Source organism: Suricata suricatta, chromosome 2 (genome assembly GCF_006229205.1).
Source record: "Suricata suricatta isolate VVHF042 chromosome 2, meerkat_22Aug2017_6uvM2_HiC, whole genome shotgun sequence".
Classification (NCBI taxonomy): Eukaryota; Metazoa; Chordata; class Mammalia; order Carnivora; family Herpestidae; genus Suricata; species Suricata suricatta.
The window spans coordinates 14,351,449-14,367,317 of record NC_043701.1 but is presented as its reverse complement, the minus strand read 5'-3'; the positions used below and the strand labels follow the sequence as shown (position 1 = coordinate 14,367,317).

Here is a 15,869-nt window from a genome sequence, read left to right as displayed (position 1 = left end):
TTTCAAATCTTTTTTCATCTGAAAAACATAAAGCTTACTTAGAGCCCTGATTGTGGGTAGAGGTTTAGTTCTTAACTATCAAAGGAAAGTGAGTCAGTTTTCTTAAATTTATTTTAATAGACTTTCAAGAATAAGAGATTTTTTTTTGATGCCTCTATGAAGTCTACACAAAATATTATGAAATGGCATATAAGGTGATTCTTATTAAAAATATATGTCCATATGTTCATATTGCACTTATAAATGGGTCAGACCAGCAGTAAGACCTAGTATTTGGACGTCACGGTGACATGAAGCAACAGTTCATAATGGCAAGTCATGGTGGTTGCGTTCTGTGCTTAGGCTCAAGTTGAGGCTATGTCCTGGACATGCTTAGTATTTCTTATTTCATTATCAGTCCCTTCCTGCTGGCTTATTTATTCCTTTCAGGTCCTATGTATTTTTTCCACTGGTAACTCCTATTGGGATAAAGGATTCTGTAAATATATCACTTATTACAATAGATAATTTAAAAAATTGATTCTAAGATTGCTTTAAGCTTTAAGAGCATCCCTTTATTCTTATGCCCTAGGTCTGCTGAATTGTATTAACTCTGTTCACATTTTTCTGTCATATTTTTAGACTGATCATATCTTAGCCTTTATATCCAGGATGAAGTATCTGTGTTCCAAAGTGTGCAAATCTTTGTCCCTTCTGAATTTTTTTCTTCAGGTTCAGCTGAATCTGTATCCAGTATTTCAGTTGTAATATACTTTATTTTTAATTCTTGAAGATGCTACCTCAGTAAAAATATTTAGCCTTCCTTTTTAAAAAAATTAACTTTCTAGTCAGTTGTCCATAATTGGATACAAGTAGAATTTTGATTCATTTGCAGCTCCTTGTTTCCCTTTTTTTGTACTGAAAAACTGTGTGTGTGTGTGTTTGTGTGTGTGTGTGAAATGTGCCTGCTAAATTAGTAAACCTGAGTAAAGGATGTGATTTATCTTTTTGTTTGTTTTGGTCAATGGATGGTAAATGTGAGATCCTAGCTGTTTATGTGGTTTTTTAAAACCATGAATTATAATAAACTTTGATTCTCCCCTGCTAGAAGGAAGCTGTGGTAATGTTATCTACTTGCGGCTGCTTCACTTTTTTAGCTTTGTTTAAAAGTAGTGTGTATTCCTTGAATGAATATCCATTGATAAGAAGTACGTGATGTTGGGGTGCCAGGGTGGCTCAGTTGGTTGAGTGTCTGACTTCAGCTCAGGTCATGATCCTGTGGTTCGTGGGTTCGAGCCCCGCGTCAGGCTTCATGCTCACATCTCAGAGCCTGGAGTCTGCTTTTGAATTCTGTGTCTCCCTCTCTCTCTGCCCCTCCCCCTGATTATACTCTGTCTCTCTCAGCATAAACATTAGAAAAATTAAACAAACAAAAGTAGGTGATGTAGATAGAGGTGTTGATGCCGGGCCTCCGCAGAAGGCTACATGCAGCGGCTGCAGGGAATCAGTGGCGGCGCTGCTGAACAACCGGGTGATCCCTGGAGAAGCCTTTCCTCACCAGAGCAGTTATCTTTGTTGGGAAGATCTCAAACTAGAGTTATAAGTGGGATTTTCATTTCTACCTAATTTTTTGGGGGGATATTTGGCCTTTTTATTTTGGACAGGGTGGCCATAGATCATTTTGTAGGAAGAAACAAGTTGAATTGCTGAGTTCTTCACCTCCAAAAATCTTGAGCATGTGTAAGAATCCATTAAAATTATGTGTTTTGTTTTGTTGCTACAGATGAACATTTATTTCTAGTTATTTGTAATGCTTCTAGCTTATTTGTTAATATTTGGAATTTTTGACTCTAATTATTAAATTTAAGGATATATTCAACTTTAGTTGAAGTAATACTAATACTTTTATTTCTTTTCCCATTTTCTTTGAATCAGAGGAAGCCCATTCACACAGAAGATCCATTTAATGATGAGCAGCAAGAGAGACAAGAAGTGGAAATGTTGGCTAAGAAGTTTGAAATGAAATATGTGAGTATAATACACTCTTCACTTAGGTCATTTTACTCATTGGCCTTTTTTTCTTCTGTGACTGGTTGGGAGAGCTCATGGTACCCACTGCGAACCTTATCTTGCTGTTATGAATTGAATCCACATAAGTGGTTTGACAAAGACTCTGATAGGTTTGTGATGGCTGTGGTAGTAGTTGTCATTTATTGCACTCTGTGTAGCGGTCAGACACCTTGCTTAGCATATGTAATAAAACTGCATACTAAGTAATGCTGAGTGCCTTTTACACATGAAGAAAATGAGGCTCTGAGCTCAAGATCACACCGGGGCAGAAGCTAACCTGCATATCCAGGTCTGTCTAACTCTGATCCTTTGCCTTTCCGCCGCCATTGAGAAGGTCACTTTAACTCCCTTGCTGTAGTACTTACTTCTCAAGTCTTCATGCTCAATGAATGTGTGTGCTTCTAGGCCCCGGGGCTCAGAATCAATCAGAAGCAGCATGAAATTGCTTTGAAAGTCTCTTGTTCACCTTATACATTCATGTACATTTTATATTCTGCGCCGTGAATAGATTGGTATTTGTTTTAATGTAAAAATAAATTCTAGTTACCTAATTGTGAAGCCACTTAACATTTTCCTCAAGTTTTCTAGTGACTGGATCTGTAGGAAAGTCCTCTCCCCTCCCCAGGTTTACCCTATGGCTTTACCTCACGGCACTTTGCTAAAGCAGAACCCATGAAAAGCAAGACCACATCTGGCAACCTTGCAAGCACCGAAAACTGTCTCACAGAGATAGGAGGTCAGGTGGTACCAGCCCTGGCCTTCTTGTTACCCAGGTGCCGCCAGGATCTTGGTTGACACTAATTGGCTCCTTGTGCTAGTGAAGAATCCGTTTGAGGTGAGGGGAATATATGAGAATACTTTGGAATGGAGTTGGGTTGTAGGCCATGCTCTGCCACCTAAAAATTGTTCTTTGGTGAGGTTATTTAACCTTTTTGGGCCACGCTTTGCTTTTTTTTGAAGATTTTTCAAAGCTCTTTCTCGCTTTATATTCTGTAATTATATAGTAATTTGGGGATGGACTGGTGGATGTTTTGAATGAAAAAATAGCAAAAGTTGGTACTTACACTGTAGTTTTTAATGAAAATACAGTTTTCTCATTATATATCCTGACATACTATGGCTTAATTTTTATTTTTAAGTAATCTCTGCACCCAGAGTGGGACTTGAACTCATGAGCCTGAGATCAAGAGTCACATGCTCTACCGACTGAGCCAGCCAGGTGCCCCTCCAGCTTTTTTTGGTTTTGTTTTGTTTTTGAGAGAGAGAGAGAGAGAGAGAGAGAGAGAGACAGACAGACAGACAGACAGACAGAGACAGAGAGAGACAGAGAGAATCCTAAGCAGGCTCCATGCTGGACTTGATCCCACATCCTGGGATCATGACCTGAACCAAAGTCAAGAGTCAGAAACTCAACTGACTGACCACCTGGGTTCTTTTATTTGGACCCTTATAATTAAGAAAATCATCAGATTAAAAGTGATGGGAGAAGATACTTTATCCACCTCCAGGCTCTGGGCTGTCACAAAAGAACACTTCTAAACAGCAAACATTTGGGGCTCCTGGGTGGCTCAGTCAGTTAAGTGTCTAACTTTTGGCTCATGATCTCACAGCTCTGAGTTTGAGCCCTGCGTCAGGCTCTGTACTGACAGCTCAGAGCCTGCAGCCTGCTTTGAATACCATGTCTCCCTTTCTTTCTGCCCCAGCCCTGCTCATGCACTTTCTCTCTGAAAAATAAAACATAAACATTAAAAAATAATTAAAAAACAAACAGGATTTTTTTGGTGTTCAGGAGTAGCAAATTCAGATGTCTGTATGTATAGTTGTATTTATGCATATGTTATATGTATATATTTCAAGTAAAAGAACTTAAATAGTATATGTAAAATATTGCAAAATGTTAACCCACTAAGGTTAAATTTCCTTTTTTAAAAAATTTCCTTACAAAGAATTTTTTTGGTGACAAAATGAGGACTTAATTTGGAGGTTTATAAAACATCAGTCTAGCTACCTTCTTTTGTTTGTTTCGGATAATTTAGGTGTCTTTGTCATTATTTCTGAAAATCACTTGGGGCTCCTGGGTGGCTCAGTCAATTAAGCCTCCGACTTCGGCTCAGGTCAGATCTCACATTCGTGAGTTCGAGCCCCACGTCAGGCTCTGTGCTGACAGCTAGCTCAGAGCCTGGAGCCTGCTTCCGGTTCTGTGTCTCCTTCTCTCTCTGCCCCTCCTCCTCTCATGCTCTGTCTCTCTCTGTATCAGAAATAAATAAAACATTTAAAAAAATAAAAAAAGAAAAAAGAAAATCACTTAAGGTTGCTTCTAGCTCTGTTTTTTGGAACGAGAAATGAACTTTTTTGTTAAATTTTGTGTATAAATAATAAAGTATTTGAGGATTTACATTGAACAGACAGAGGTGCATGATAGTTGCTTACTTCTGGAGAAACTTTGGAATGATTGGGAAGACAAGACACAGACACCTAAATTGAGCACCAGTTGGTGCCTGTGGAATTGAATGACTCTGGAAATCTGAGAGTAGAAGGGCCAGTTCTCTTCTTGAAACTGGAAGGAATTTTGGAGACCTTGGTGCAGAGTCACTGAGTGAATTCTCCCGGTCCCCTGTCAAACTGCATTTCTCTGTAATCCCTGGAATAACTTTTCTGCCCTCATAGGATATCGAGTGGATAAGAGGCAACAGCACAGTGTATTGTAGCGGAAGGAGCACAGGCTTGTGAGTTAGCATGCTGGATTCTGATTCTGTCTTGGCCATATTAACTAGATGACCTTAGTGAAGGCTTGTGGCTTTTTATGCTTTGGTATCTGTTAGGGGAAAACAAGATCTGCCTAGCCAACTTTATATTTATAGCACAGGGTTTTGTCAACGTCAGATGAGAAAATAGATTTTTTTAATGTTGGAAATATTTCCAGTGCTATCTAAATAGGAAACACTGTTTAAATGTGTCACACTTGTGGAGAACTGCTCTGTCTTATTGTACAGGGAATAGATTCTTATTAACATAAACATGTATGGGATTTTTACCCTCTATTATTTGACCACTCCACTGATTTTGACCTTTTAGTTAGTTCAGGCATTCTCTTCCACATGGCCTTTCTCTTTGCTCCTTTAGTCACCATTTATAGATGGTTAATTATTATGGTCTTAAAGACCGCAACAAAGTATTTGGAACCCTTTAGGAAAATCATTGAGCCCAAGTGACCTGGGAGGAGATTCTTAGTAGTCCTAGGCTCTCAGAAAAGATCACTCTTTTTTTTTTTTTTTTTTTTTTTTTTTAGAAAAGATCACTGTTAAACAATCACTGAAGATCTTAATTGCTTATAGTTTACTGTCCAATAGTTCCTTTAGTGTCTTTAGCAAATTCAGCTGCTCACTGATCCACCAGCGAGGCAGGCCAGGTGCACAGTAAAGGTGGAGGTTTGTCTGAAATAGGGGACAGCTTCTATCAGCTCTGGCCCTTCTTATTTTGCAGAGACTTGGACTTAGGATTGTCAGGTCTCTGCATTTCTCAAAAGAAGGATGAAGTCTGGATTTTCCTCTAATATTTCTTTCAAATATTGGCTTCTAATAAAAACCCCTACTAGACAGAACAATACATCTGTGGGGCATAGCCAGCTCTCAAGCCCTATTTGGAGACTTTGGTATACTTGCTTCACTATTTCTTTTTTTCTAATTTATTTAATTTCTCAGTCTGTCAGCTTTCATATCTGCCCCTTGTCTTCTGTGAGCTGGGTGGTCGGTGGTACAGGTGGGAGGGCATGCTGTTTCCATGGTGGAGGAGAATGCATCTGCAGGAAGTATCCGAGAACTGAGAAGGTTCTCTGTTGGGGGTTCCCATGACACTAGAAAAATAAGATGTCTGGAGTGGTGGCGTGGTCTCTAAGTAATGTTAGTGACGAATTGAGTGGTTTGTTGGAGGGCTGAGGGGCAAGTTTATGGGCTCCCTGTGGTCTGGAGTATGTGTTGCTGTTGCTTGTGCTGGACAGGAGCTGTGTGGAGCTGACTGCCTGCTGCCTGGGGGAGGAGGGAGGACTGTGGAGCCCACAGTGTGTCCTTGGTCTTTCGGCAGGTGCCTGGGGGAAGAGGATGGAGACAGTTTTCGTAGTTGAAAAGCGGTCATAGAAATCATGGGACATATAAAATTGTAAACACAGAACCCTGTATCAGATGGTTTTTGCCCTCTGTTCTGTCCTGTTTGTATTGCCTGTGTCCTGTTACTTTTTAGGTAATGTAACAGTGAGTGTTTAGCATCAATTGCTACATGTTTTCTTGGGAAAAGAGCAATGTAACTGCTCAGTCCTTAGTTTTACTTAGAGCATACCAAATTGGGTGTTGCACATAGATCTCATTAAACAGCAAAGTCCAACTTTTGATACTTGTACTACTTGGTAGACTCTAGGAACGAGGCAGGATACAGTTTAAAGACGCTTGTGTTCCTTTCCTCATTCCCAGTTTTAAAGCTCCAAATGTTTAGGCTAAATGTCTTAGTTTCCTGAATATCCTGAATTTCCAACTCCGCTTTTAGATGGTTTCTAAATTGCTATGCTTTTCTGAGGCTGTATACACCCTAGACCAGTGATTGCAGTTCGCGGTAGCCTTCTCGGGCATAGGGTGACCTGTGGTGGTTGGAGGGTTTCTCTTAGTGGTTTCTCTCAGTCTGTTACCCTAGCCATCTTGAAAGATCATGGTATCCTAGAATTCGATATAAATTCAATAATCTCCATGCAAGTGCTTAGCATAATATCTGCTGCCTAGCAGGGGCTCAGCTGCTCAGCTCTTTGAATCTGAACGACTCTCTGAATAGGAAGACATGTATTCTGCCATTTATTAGCATTTCTGAAATTACATTATGACTTTAAAATTCACTCACTTTACCATATAGATTTTGAATACCACATTTGATACTTAACTCTATGTGATTTTGGACTCTCAGAGCCTTGGTAGCTTCATATTTATTTTTGAAGGGAGGACAAAGGTAGATTTGATGGTATGAAAGAATTCTTAGCAGTCTTATAAATAAAGCAGTTGAAAAATAAAATCATTTGTGTAAATGATGGAAAATAATTGCATATGGTAAAAAAATATGAAACTTTATAAAGTAAAAAAAAATAAAATAAAATTTCATTGCCAAGAAAAAGAAAAAGAAAATCAGTTGATCAAATGGAATTAAAACTGTTTTTAATAAAAAAGTATATTTTTAAAAAAAGTATTGATTTTTTTGATACAGCTTTTAAAATTGATTTTGTCCTGGTATGTTTTAAAGAATGGCAACATCTTTTTTTCCTAAATATTATTTTAATTCCAGTACAGTTAACTTACAGTATTATATTTTAGGTATACAATATAGTGATTCAACACTTCTATGTATTACTCAGTGCTCATCATGATAAGTGTACTGTTTTATTTATTTTTTTTTAAGTTTATTTATTTTGAGAGAAAGCATGAGTAGGGAGGGGCAGAGAGCTCCCTCTGAATCCCAAGCAGGTTCCACATGCAGTCTGTGCGCAGAGCCCAATGCTGGGCTTGATCCCATGACCCTGGGATCATGACCTGAACCGAAATCGAGAGTCAGACACTCAGATGACTGTGTCACCGGTGCCCTATGATAAGTGTTCTCTTGATCCCCTTCATCTATTTCACACATCCTTCTGCCTCTCTCCGCTTTGGTAACCATCTGTTTGTTCTCTATTGTTAAGAATCTTGTTTGTGGATTTGCTTCTTTTTTTCCTTTGTTTATTTGTTTTGTTTCTTAAATTCCACATCTGAGTGAAATCATGTCTGTCTTATTTCCCTTAGCATTACACTCTCTAGTTCCATCCATGTTGTCCCAGCTGGCAAGATTTAATTTTTTATGGCTGAGTAATATTCCATTGTATATATATCCCATATCTTCTTTATCCATTCATGTATCAGTGGACACTTGGGTTACTTCCATAATTTGGTTATTGTATTAATGCTGCAGTAAGAGAATAGCAGTATTTGGAATTAACTATATAATTTCCCATGAGTGACTTCTTCCCAGTAAATACTACTCAATTCAATGAAAAGCAAATATACTTTTATGCTTAAAATAATTATGAATTACTTAAAAAGTGTCCTCAAATATGAGACGAATACAAGTGGATGTTAGAAAACATTTATGCACTCTTTCTGGGAGGTTTAAGAATCTTATCATTTACTTATATTATTTGATGATCATCCACACTTGAGGGGTTACAGCATCCTTTGGAACTCCCTTGGCTGTTTTTCCTCTGTTTTGGTGTTCTATTAGGCCTGGTCCCTGAAGAGCACCATGGTAGGGTTTTAGATAAAGTGGTTAGGATAAATCTGTTCATACTACCACAACATAAATTATACTTGTGAGGTACAAGTACCAAGATATTTAGGTTCTGTGGACCAACTATAGTATGGTACTAAACAAAGTGAGGTTGGGGGATTCTTTTTTTTGTTTTTAGTGTTTATTTACTTTTGAGAGAGGGAGGGAGGGAGGGGGAGAGAGCGAAAGCGAGCGAGCATGAGCAGGGGAGGGGCAGAGAGGGATGGAGACACAGGATCTGAAACAGGCTCCAGGCTCTGAGCTGTCAGGACAGAACCCAATGCTGGGCACGAATCCATGAACTGTGAGGCCATGACCTGAGCCAAAGTTGGATGCTCAACCAACTGAGCCACCAGGCATGAGGTTGGGGGATTCTTCAATACAGGACAAGGAAGAATTCTTAAATAATAGTTTTCTTTATTGCAGTTACCAGTTGTAAAAACTTGCCATGACATGCCTTTTCAATTCCTTGACCTCTTTGAGCTAAACAAATTCTCTTTTAACTTCCTCAAACAATTGAGGATGAGCAGTTTTAGGGTATTTGGAAGGAAGGCCCTATATGCTAAGTGCTGACCCAAGAAATCTGTGTATATTATTAATCTGTGCTGTTAAGTCTGCTCTTGGCTGTATTTCCACTGACTTAAATTCTACTCTTTTCTATTGATGGGTTAAGGAAATCAACAGGAGTGGAGAAGGATCAGGTTGTGACCAGGCTGGGACAAATAGGGAAGCTTGGTGACCAGGAGACTGCGCCTGGATGGCTCACTTGGTTGTGTCTGGCTCTTGATTTCAGCTCAGGCCATGATTTCATAATTTGCAAGTTCGAGTCCCACATCAGGGTCTGTGCTGGCGGTACGGAGGCTGCTTGGGATTCTCTCTCTCTTCTCCCCACGCCCCTCTTGGTGGTGTGTTTTCTTTCTCCCCTTATCTCTCAAAGAAATAAATAAACATTTAAAAAAAGACTTTTTATAGCATTCACTGTCATGCTTTCTCTGTCTTCTGTAGGTGATCAATGAATTAGTTAATAATTAGGTTTCTTATTACCTGGAGTTAATTGGTGGGGAGGTGACGGGGGTGGGGGGTGGGGTCCTATACTAAGAACATTTTGTTTGTTTGTTTTCCACCTTAGTGTTATAGTGTAGTCAGACAGCACTGGCTTGAAATACTGATTATCAGGTTAAACAGGTACTAATGATTCAGTAAGTCATTTTCTTCTGAGTCATAGTAAACTAGTGCCCTAAGGGGATAGATTTAAAGGGGGTTCTTCATTTTAGATGTAGCAAAACTCAACATTAGTTTTTTAATTTGGAAATTAAGTTTTGTATTTTTAGAAGATGCATTTATTGTTAACAATTGCAAAGGTACAGAGGGCTTATCAAACAAGACTTTGATTCTGCTGCAGGGAGGATCCTTGCTAAGGCTGCTGGGAAAGAGACCAGTTCAAAACAGGCCTAGTCAGGAAGAGACTGTACTATAATCCTTTGCCAATCTATCTTGATTTCCTCTAGGTAAAATTTTAGTATTTGTGAATTGTCTTTGTGGCAGCTGTACAGTCTTTGGTTCCAGTTTATACCATTTGCATAACTGGGGAGTCAGAGAACTAGAGGTGGAGAAGAGAAAAGAGGGGAGGCAGAGGGCAAGCCAAGGGACAGGTGTTTCCAGGACGACTGGGAAACGAGGAAAAGGAAATTGAGGCCAGAACACTGTACTCAGGTGCCTCTGTGATGAAGGAAGGAGCTGGGATGTGCCTGACAATAAATGCTTTGGCAGAAGACCACTGATAGGTGAGGGACAAACTATAAAAACCCTGGTTGTCGGGGAGGGATTTAAGAAAGAGCTACTTGGGCATGACGGTGTCGAATACAGGTTGTCCCAAGCTCTCTCCCTGCAGTGGGACTACGAAGCATAACCATATGAGGAGTGAAAACCCAAATGGTACTGAACATTTGGTGGGCCAGATGAAGAAAAGAAAATTTTTGAATAGGTAGTACATTACTTGACAAAAACTCAAAAGATACAAAGGGAATATGATGTAAAGTACATCTCCCTCCTACTCCTGACTCCCAGCTAACAGGTTCCCTCCCCAGATATACTCACTGTTTGAATTTCTTGTCCTAGAGATGTATTTATGTAAGCATTTACATATTTTAAAGATTTTGTTCACTGTAAAAGAATACAGAAATACAAATAAAGGGAAGAATGTAAAAATCACCTAATCATCTATAATCCCACAGCCAAGTGTAACCACTGTTAATAGTTGAATGTGTAGCTCTTTCAAGGCTTTTAAAAATGCTTGTATGCTTAGAAAGGTACTCTGTTGCACTTAAGAAAATTATTTTTAATCATCTAAGAAGCACATGAATACATTCCTGTTATTAAAAACAAATTCAAAGTGTAACACTTTGACACTGTAACAGCTCTTCAAGAATTCATCCAGCAGGTTTTCTAGTTCCTACCAAAGGGGAAAAATTCAAATAATACATATTAAATCAAAATCTTCTTTCACCACTGCCTCCAATTATACCCTCCCCATGGTTATATGCTTATTATGATTAAAAAACTCTTTGAGCTTTTTCCTATAGACATATATTGCTGTGTTGTGTTTTTCATAAATGAGATCCTACTGTTTGAGAATTTAAAAAGATCTTGTTTAAGAAAAAAAAAGCAAGATCTTGTTATTTTAATGTCATCTTCACAATTACCAGTTTAGGCTGAACACTTTCAAATGCTTAGTGAATATTATCTTTTCTGTAAGTAGCCTGAACTATCCATAGCATTTGGTAAACTGCTTTTGTTGCCTTCTATACTATTAAATATTTCTCTACCATGGGGTTTTAAAATGGCTGTTAGTGGGATGCCTGCGTGGCTCAGTCAGTTAAGTGTCCAACTTCGGCTCAGGTCACTATCTTATGGTTTGTGGGTTTGAGCCCCACATCGGGCTCTGTGCTGACAGCTCAGAACCTGGAGCCTGTCTTCAGATTCTGTGTCTCCCTCTTACTCTATCCGCCCCACCCCCCACCCCCCGGCTCATATTCTTTCTGTCTCAAAAATAAATAAACATTAAAAAAATTTTTAAATGGCCATTAACATTGAATGGATGTCTTAGTATATGTAATTTATACCTTTATTATTCTTATGATGCTGTTGATGGGATGCTTGGTGAAGACCTTATACTTATATATCCGTTGTACAAGTTATAACAGTCATACCTTCCTGTGGTAACTACTGATCAGCTTGGTTAGAGTAAAATGCTCCTAAATCTCTCTAGTTTTGCAGAAGTTATGTGTGATTGTGCCTGTTCCAACAGAACCCATTTGTTGTTTTAGTTTTCCCTATGTAAATCTTACAGGCAGCTAGCTGTGCCTAGATAAAAAAATATTAGGAGAGTAGAAAAAGATCATTTTGATTTTAAGTAGAAAGCATTAAGGAGGAGAGGTTTAAGACTGATTAGTGGGGAAGGGTGGGGAGATTCAGAGAAGAGTAAGAGGTTATTCCCAATAAGGGGAAAGCAGAAGAAATAAGCTTCAGTGTGTTTATGAGGAGAATGGATAGATCGATTGAATAAATCAAAGTGTTTAAGTTGGAAAGTTTTAAGAAAAAGTTGGAAAGATAGTTTAAATGCATTTAATGCCTTATTAAGGGTTTTGGATTTATTTTATAATAGGATGATTCTGAAGCATTTTGAGCAGAGGAATGATATGAAATGGTATTTTAGAAATATTAATTGGATGATATTATGCAGGATAATTTAGGATAAATGAGGGAAGAGAGGCTAATTAAGGCATTCACTACATTTAAGTGAAAAATAGTGGCTGACTTATAGCAATGGCAGATGGAATAGAAAGGAAGTTGTGGATGTGAAAAATCATGTGAACGAAGGTTTGTGGGGAGAGAACTGAAGGAGAAATAATAATGAAGGGTTCTAAAAATCACTTCTGAAAGATAAGGACAGATAATTCCTTCATTTAAATTGTGCAATTTGGTGGTTTTCACAAACACGCAGTCGTGTAACCACTACCGTGATCCTGACGTAGAACAGTTTCATCTCCCCAGAACCCAGGAGGTTACCTCTTAGCCGCTCTACAAGTATCCTCTCCCTTCAGTCCTAGGCCCTGGCATTCTCAGACCTACTTTGTGTCAGTATAGGTTTTTTATTTGTTTTTATTTTGTGGTTTCTAGAGTTTCATGTAAATGGGAATCTCAGTCTTTTGTGTCTGGCTCCTTTCACTTAGTGTGATGCTTTTGAAATTCATCCATGTGGTGCATGTTATCAGCGGTTCTTTCTCTGGTATTGCTGCATGGTAACCCATAGTGTTTGGCGGCTGTGAATAAAGGTGTTCAGAACAGTAGCATGCAGCTCTTTGGGTGAACATATGTTTCCATTTTTCTTGAGTATATAATAAGAGTGGGATTGTTAGGTCACATGGGAAGTGTACGTTTAACGTTATAAGAAACTATCAACTATTTTTCAGAATGGCTCTTCATTTTGCATCAGCCATGTAGGAGAGTTTTAGTAGCTCCACGTCCTTGTTAACATTTGGTATCATCAGTCTTTTAAATTTGTGCTAACGGTGAAGCTTTAAGGCAGAAAAATAGAATGAATAAAATGGGAGTGTCAAGTGGGAGAAGCTAATTTGGAGGTGACAGACAGTGAGGACACTGGTTTCAGTTTCTGGGACTGGGTTTAAGGTGTCTCCATGTAGGAAAATGACCCCAGAGATTCTAAAACTTCTAGAACTCTGGCACTTTGGAGTCAGATAATCAGGAGTTTGAAGATTGGTTCAGTTACTTTCTGTGTGATCTTAGACAAGTTATTTGCCCTTCCCAAGCTGTAGCTTTTCCCACTTGTGAAATATGAAATAATAGATGGTTACGCTTAGAACAGGCGCTAATGCAGAGTTGGCACTCAGTGAGTGGTAGCTGTCTTCAGCGTCGTCGGCGTCATCATCAAGATGGCTGCTTAAATATATATTTTGTGTCCCCAGTAACTTAGAACTTTCTTGCAAATCTCTGCATTTTTTTCCCCTTCCTAACACATCTCCCTATCTTTGTTCATTCCCCACCGGGACAGGAGTGATTTTGTTCAGCACTAATCCTGTCTGGTCGCTTCCCTGTTCTAACTAATCCTTTCGGCGGCTTCCACTCATGTTGTCTGGGCCTAAATATCTAAAGAAACTTTGATTAAGACCTCTGTTAGGAAAGTCTTGTACCACCTATATTTTCTTTTCTATTTGTCACTACTGTAATTATTTGTTTAATTGTTCTCCTGTCTATAAAATCTATGGAGGCTGGCACTTGGTAGGTACTCAGTTAATTTGTTGAGTAGATTATCTTGTTTTAAGTTTAGTCAGGACAGGACTTTCCGTACTTAAATTTAAATTCTTTCTGAGGGGATCTGGGTGGTTAGTCAGTTAAGCATCTGATAGACTGTGGATTTTGTGTCAGGTAATGATCTCACGGCTCATGAATTTGAGCCCTGCATCATCTGCCTATTTTTTAATTGGGTTACTGTTTTTGTTTACTTATTTATTTTTGACGTTGATTTGTATAAGTTCTTTATACATTTTGGGTACTAAACCCTTATTGGATAGGTATTTGCAAGTATCTTCTCCCATTCAGTATGTTGTTTTTGTTTTGTTGCTTGTTTCCTTGGCTGTGCAGAAACTTTTAATTTTGATTTAGTCCCAATAGTTTATTGTTGCTTTTGTTGCCCTTGCCTCACGAGACAGATCTAGAAAAATGCTGCCATGGCCAATTCAGAGACCTACTGCCTGTGCTCTCTTCTAGGATTTTAAGGTTTCAGGTCTCACATTTAGGTCTTTAATCCATTTTGAGTTTATTTTTGTGTATGAGGTAAGAAAGTGGTTTAGGAAGGTGCCCGGGTGGCTCAGTCAGTTGAGCGACCAACTTCAGCTCAGGCCACAACCTCACAGTTCATGAGATCGAGCCCTGCTGACAGCGCGCTCAGAGCCTGGAGCTTGCTTTGGACTCTGTATCTCCTCTCTGTCCCTGCTGTGTTCACGCTTTGTCTCTCTCTCTCAATAATAAATAAATGTAAAAAGAAAAAAATTTTTTAAATAAGGTCATCTGGTTTTTTCTTTTGCATATTGCTGTCCGGTTTTCCCAGTACCGTTTGTTGAGGATATTTTTTTCCATTGCATATTCTTGCCTCCTTTGTTGAAGATTATTGGTCATATAATTGTGGGTTTTTTCCAGGGCTTTCAATCCTGTTCCATTGATCTGTATGTCTGTTTTTGTGCTAGTACCAAACTGTTGTGATCAGTACAGCTTTGTAGTATACCTTGAAATCTAGGACTGTGATGCCTCCAGCTTTGTTCTTTTTCAAGATTGTTCCACCCTTTTGGAGTCTTTTATGGTTCCATACAAATTTTAGGGTTTGCTCTAGTTCTGTGAAACATGCTTTTGGTATTTCGATAGGGATTGTATTAAATCTGCAGATTGCTTTCGGTGGTATGGACGTTTTAACAACATTTGTTCTTCCAGTCCGTGAGCATGACGTATCTTTCCATTTGTGTCGTCTTCGGTTTCTTTCATCAGTGTTTTATAGTTTCCGGAGGACAGGGCTTTCACTACTTTAGGTAGTTTATTCTTCGGGATTTCATTATTTTTGATGCAATTGTAAATGAGATTGTTTTCTTAATTTCTCTTCATGCTGCTTCATTATTGGTGTATAGAAATATAATGGATTTCTATAAATTGATTTCATATCCTGAGACCTTACTGAATTCGTTTATCAGTTCTAGTAGTTTTTTGGTGGAGTCTTTAGGGTTTTCTATATTTGGTATCATGCCATCTGCAGATAGTGAAAGTTTTACTTCTTCCTTACCAATTTGGATGCCTTTTATTCCTTTTTCTTGTCTGATTGCTGTGGCTAGGACTTCCAGTACTATGTTGAATAACAGGGGTGAGAGTGGACTTTCTTGTCTTATTCCTGACTTTAGGGGAAAAGCTCTCCATATTTCCCCATTGAGTATGATGTTAGCTGTGGGTTTATCATATATGACCTTTATTACGTTGTTAACTCCCATAACTTTAAATATATTTAATATGTAACAAGGTTAGTATTCTTCATTTGTTTTTATATACTAATATATTTTTATGTTAGTGTTCATGTATCTCTGAGTTTTTATATTTTTTTTTAGAGCTCTCTTTGGTTTTTGGGTGAAACAGTCTCTCATACTTGCGTGTGACTTTTTCTCACCATATCTCCCTGACTTCTGGTGTTTTTTCTTTTTCCTTTTTTTTTTTTTTTGACTTCTGATTCTAAATCTAGTTCTATAAACTAGTTGTAAGGGTTCCAGTTTGCAGACCTGGCAAATGGAAAAAAATAAGAACAATTTATTATGTGTGTTGCATATAAGTGCACACATGCTCTGTGTATGTGTGTATGTATTTATATATATGTTATGTGTGTATCTATATATTTAATGTTGCCAAATAGTATTTCTTGGAAAAGATTGTTCTGCAATTAT

At 38.4% G+C, this 15,869-nt stretch overlaps 1 protein-coding gene across 1 annotated transcript in view; it reads left to right on the top strand.

The window, feature by feature from the left end:
- The window catches only part of UBN2 (ubinuclein 2), a 74,297-nt gene that overhangs the window by 4,160 nt on the left and 54,268 nt on the right, over nt 1-15,869 (top strand). Inside the window, exon 2 of the mRNA XM_029917915.1 lies at nt 1,915-2,007. Coding sequence (XP_029773775.1) covers nt 1,915-2,007 — 93 coding nt within the window. The remainder of the gene's footprint in view (nt 1-1,914; nt 2,008-15,869) is intronic.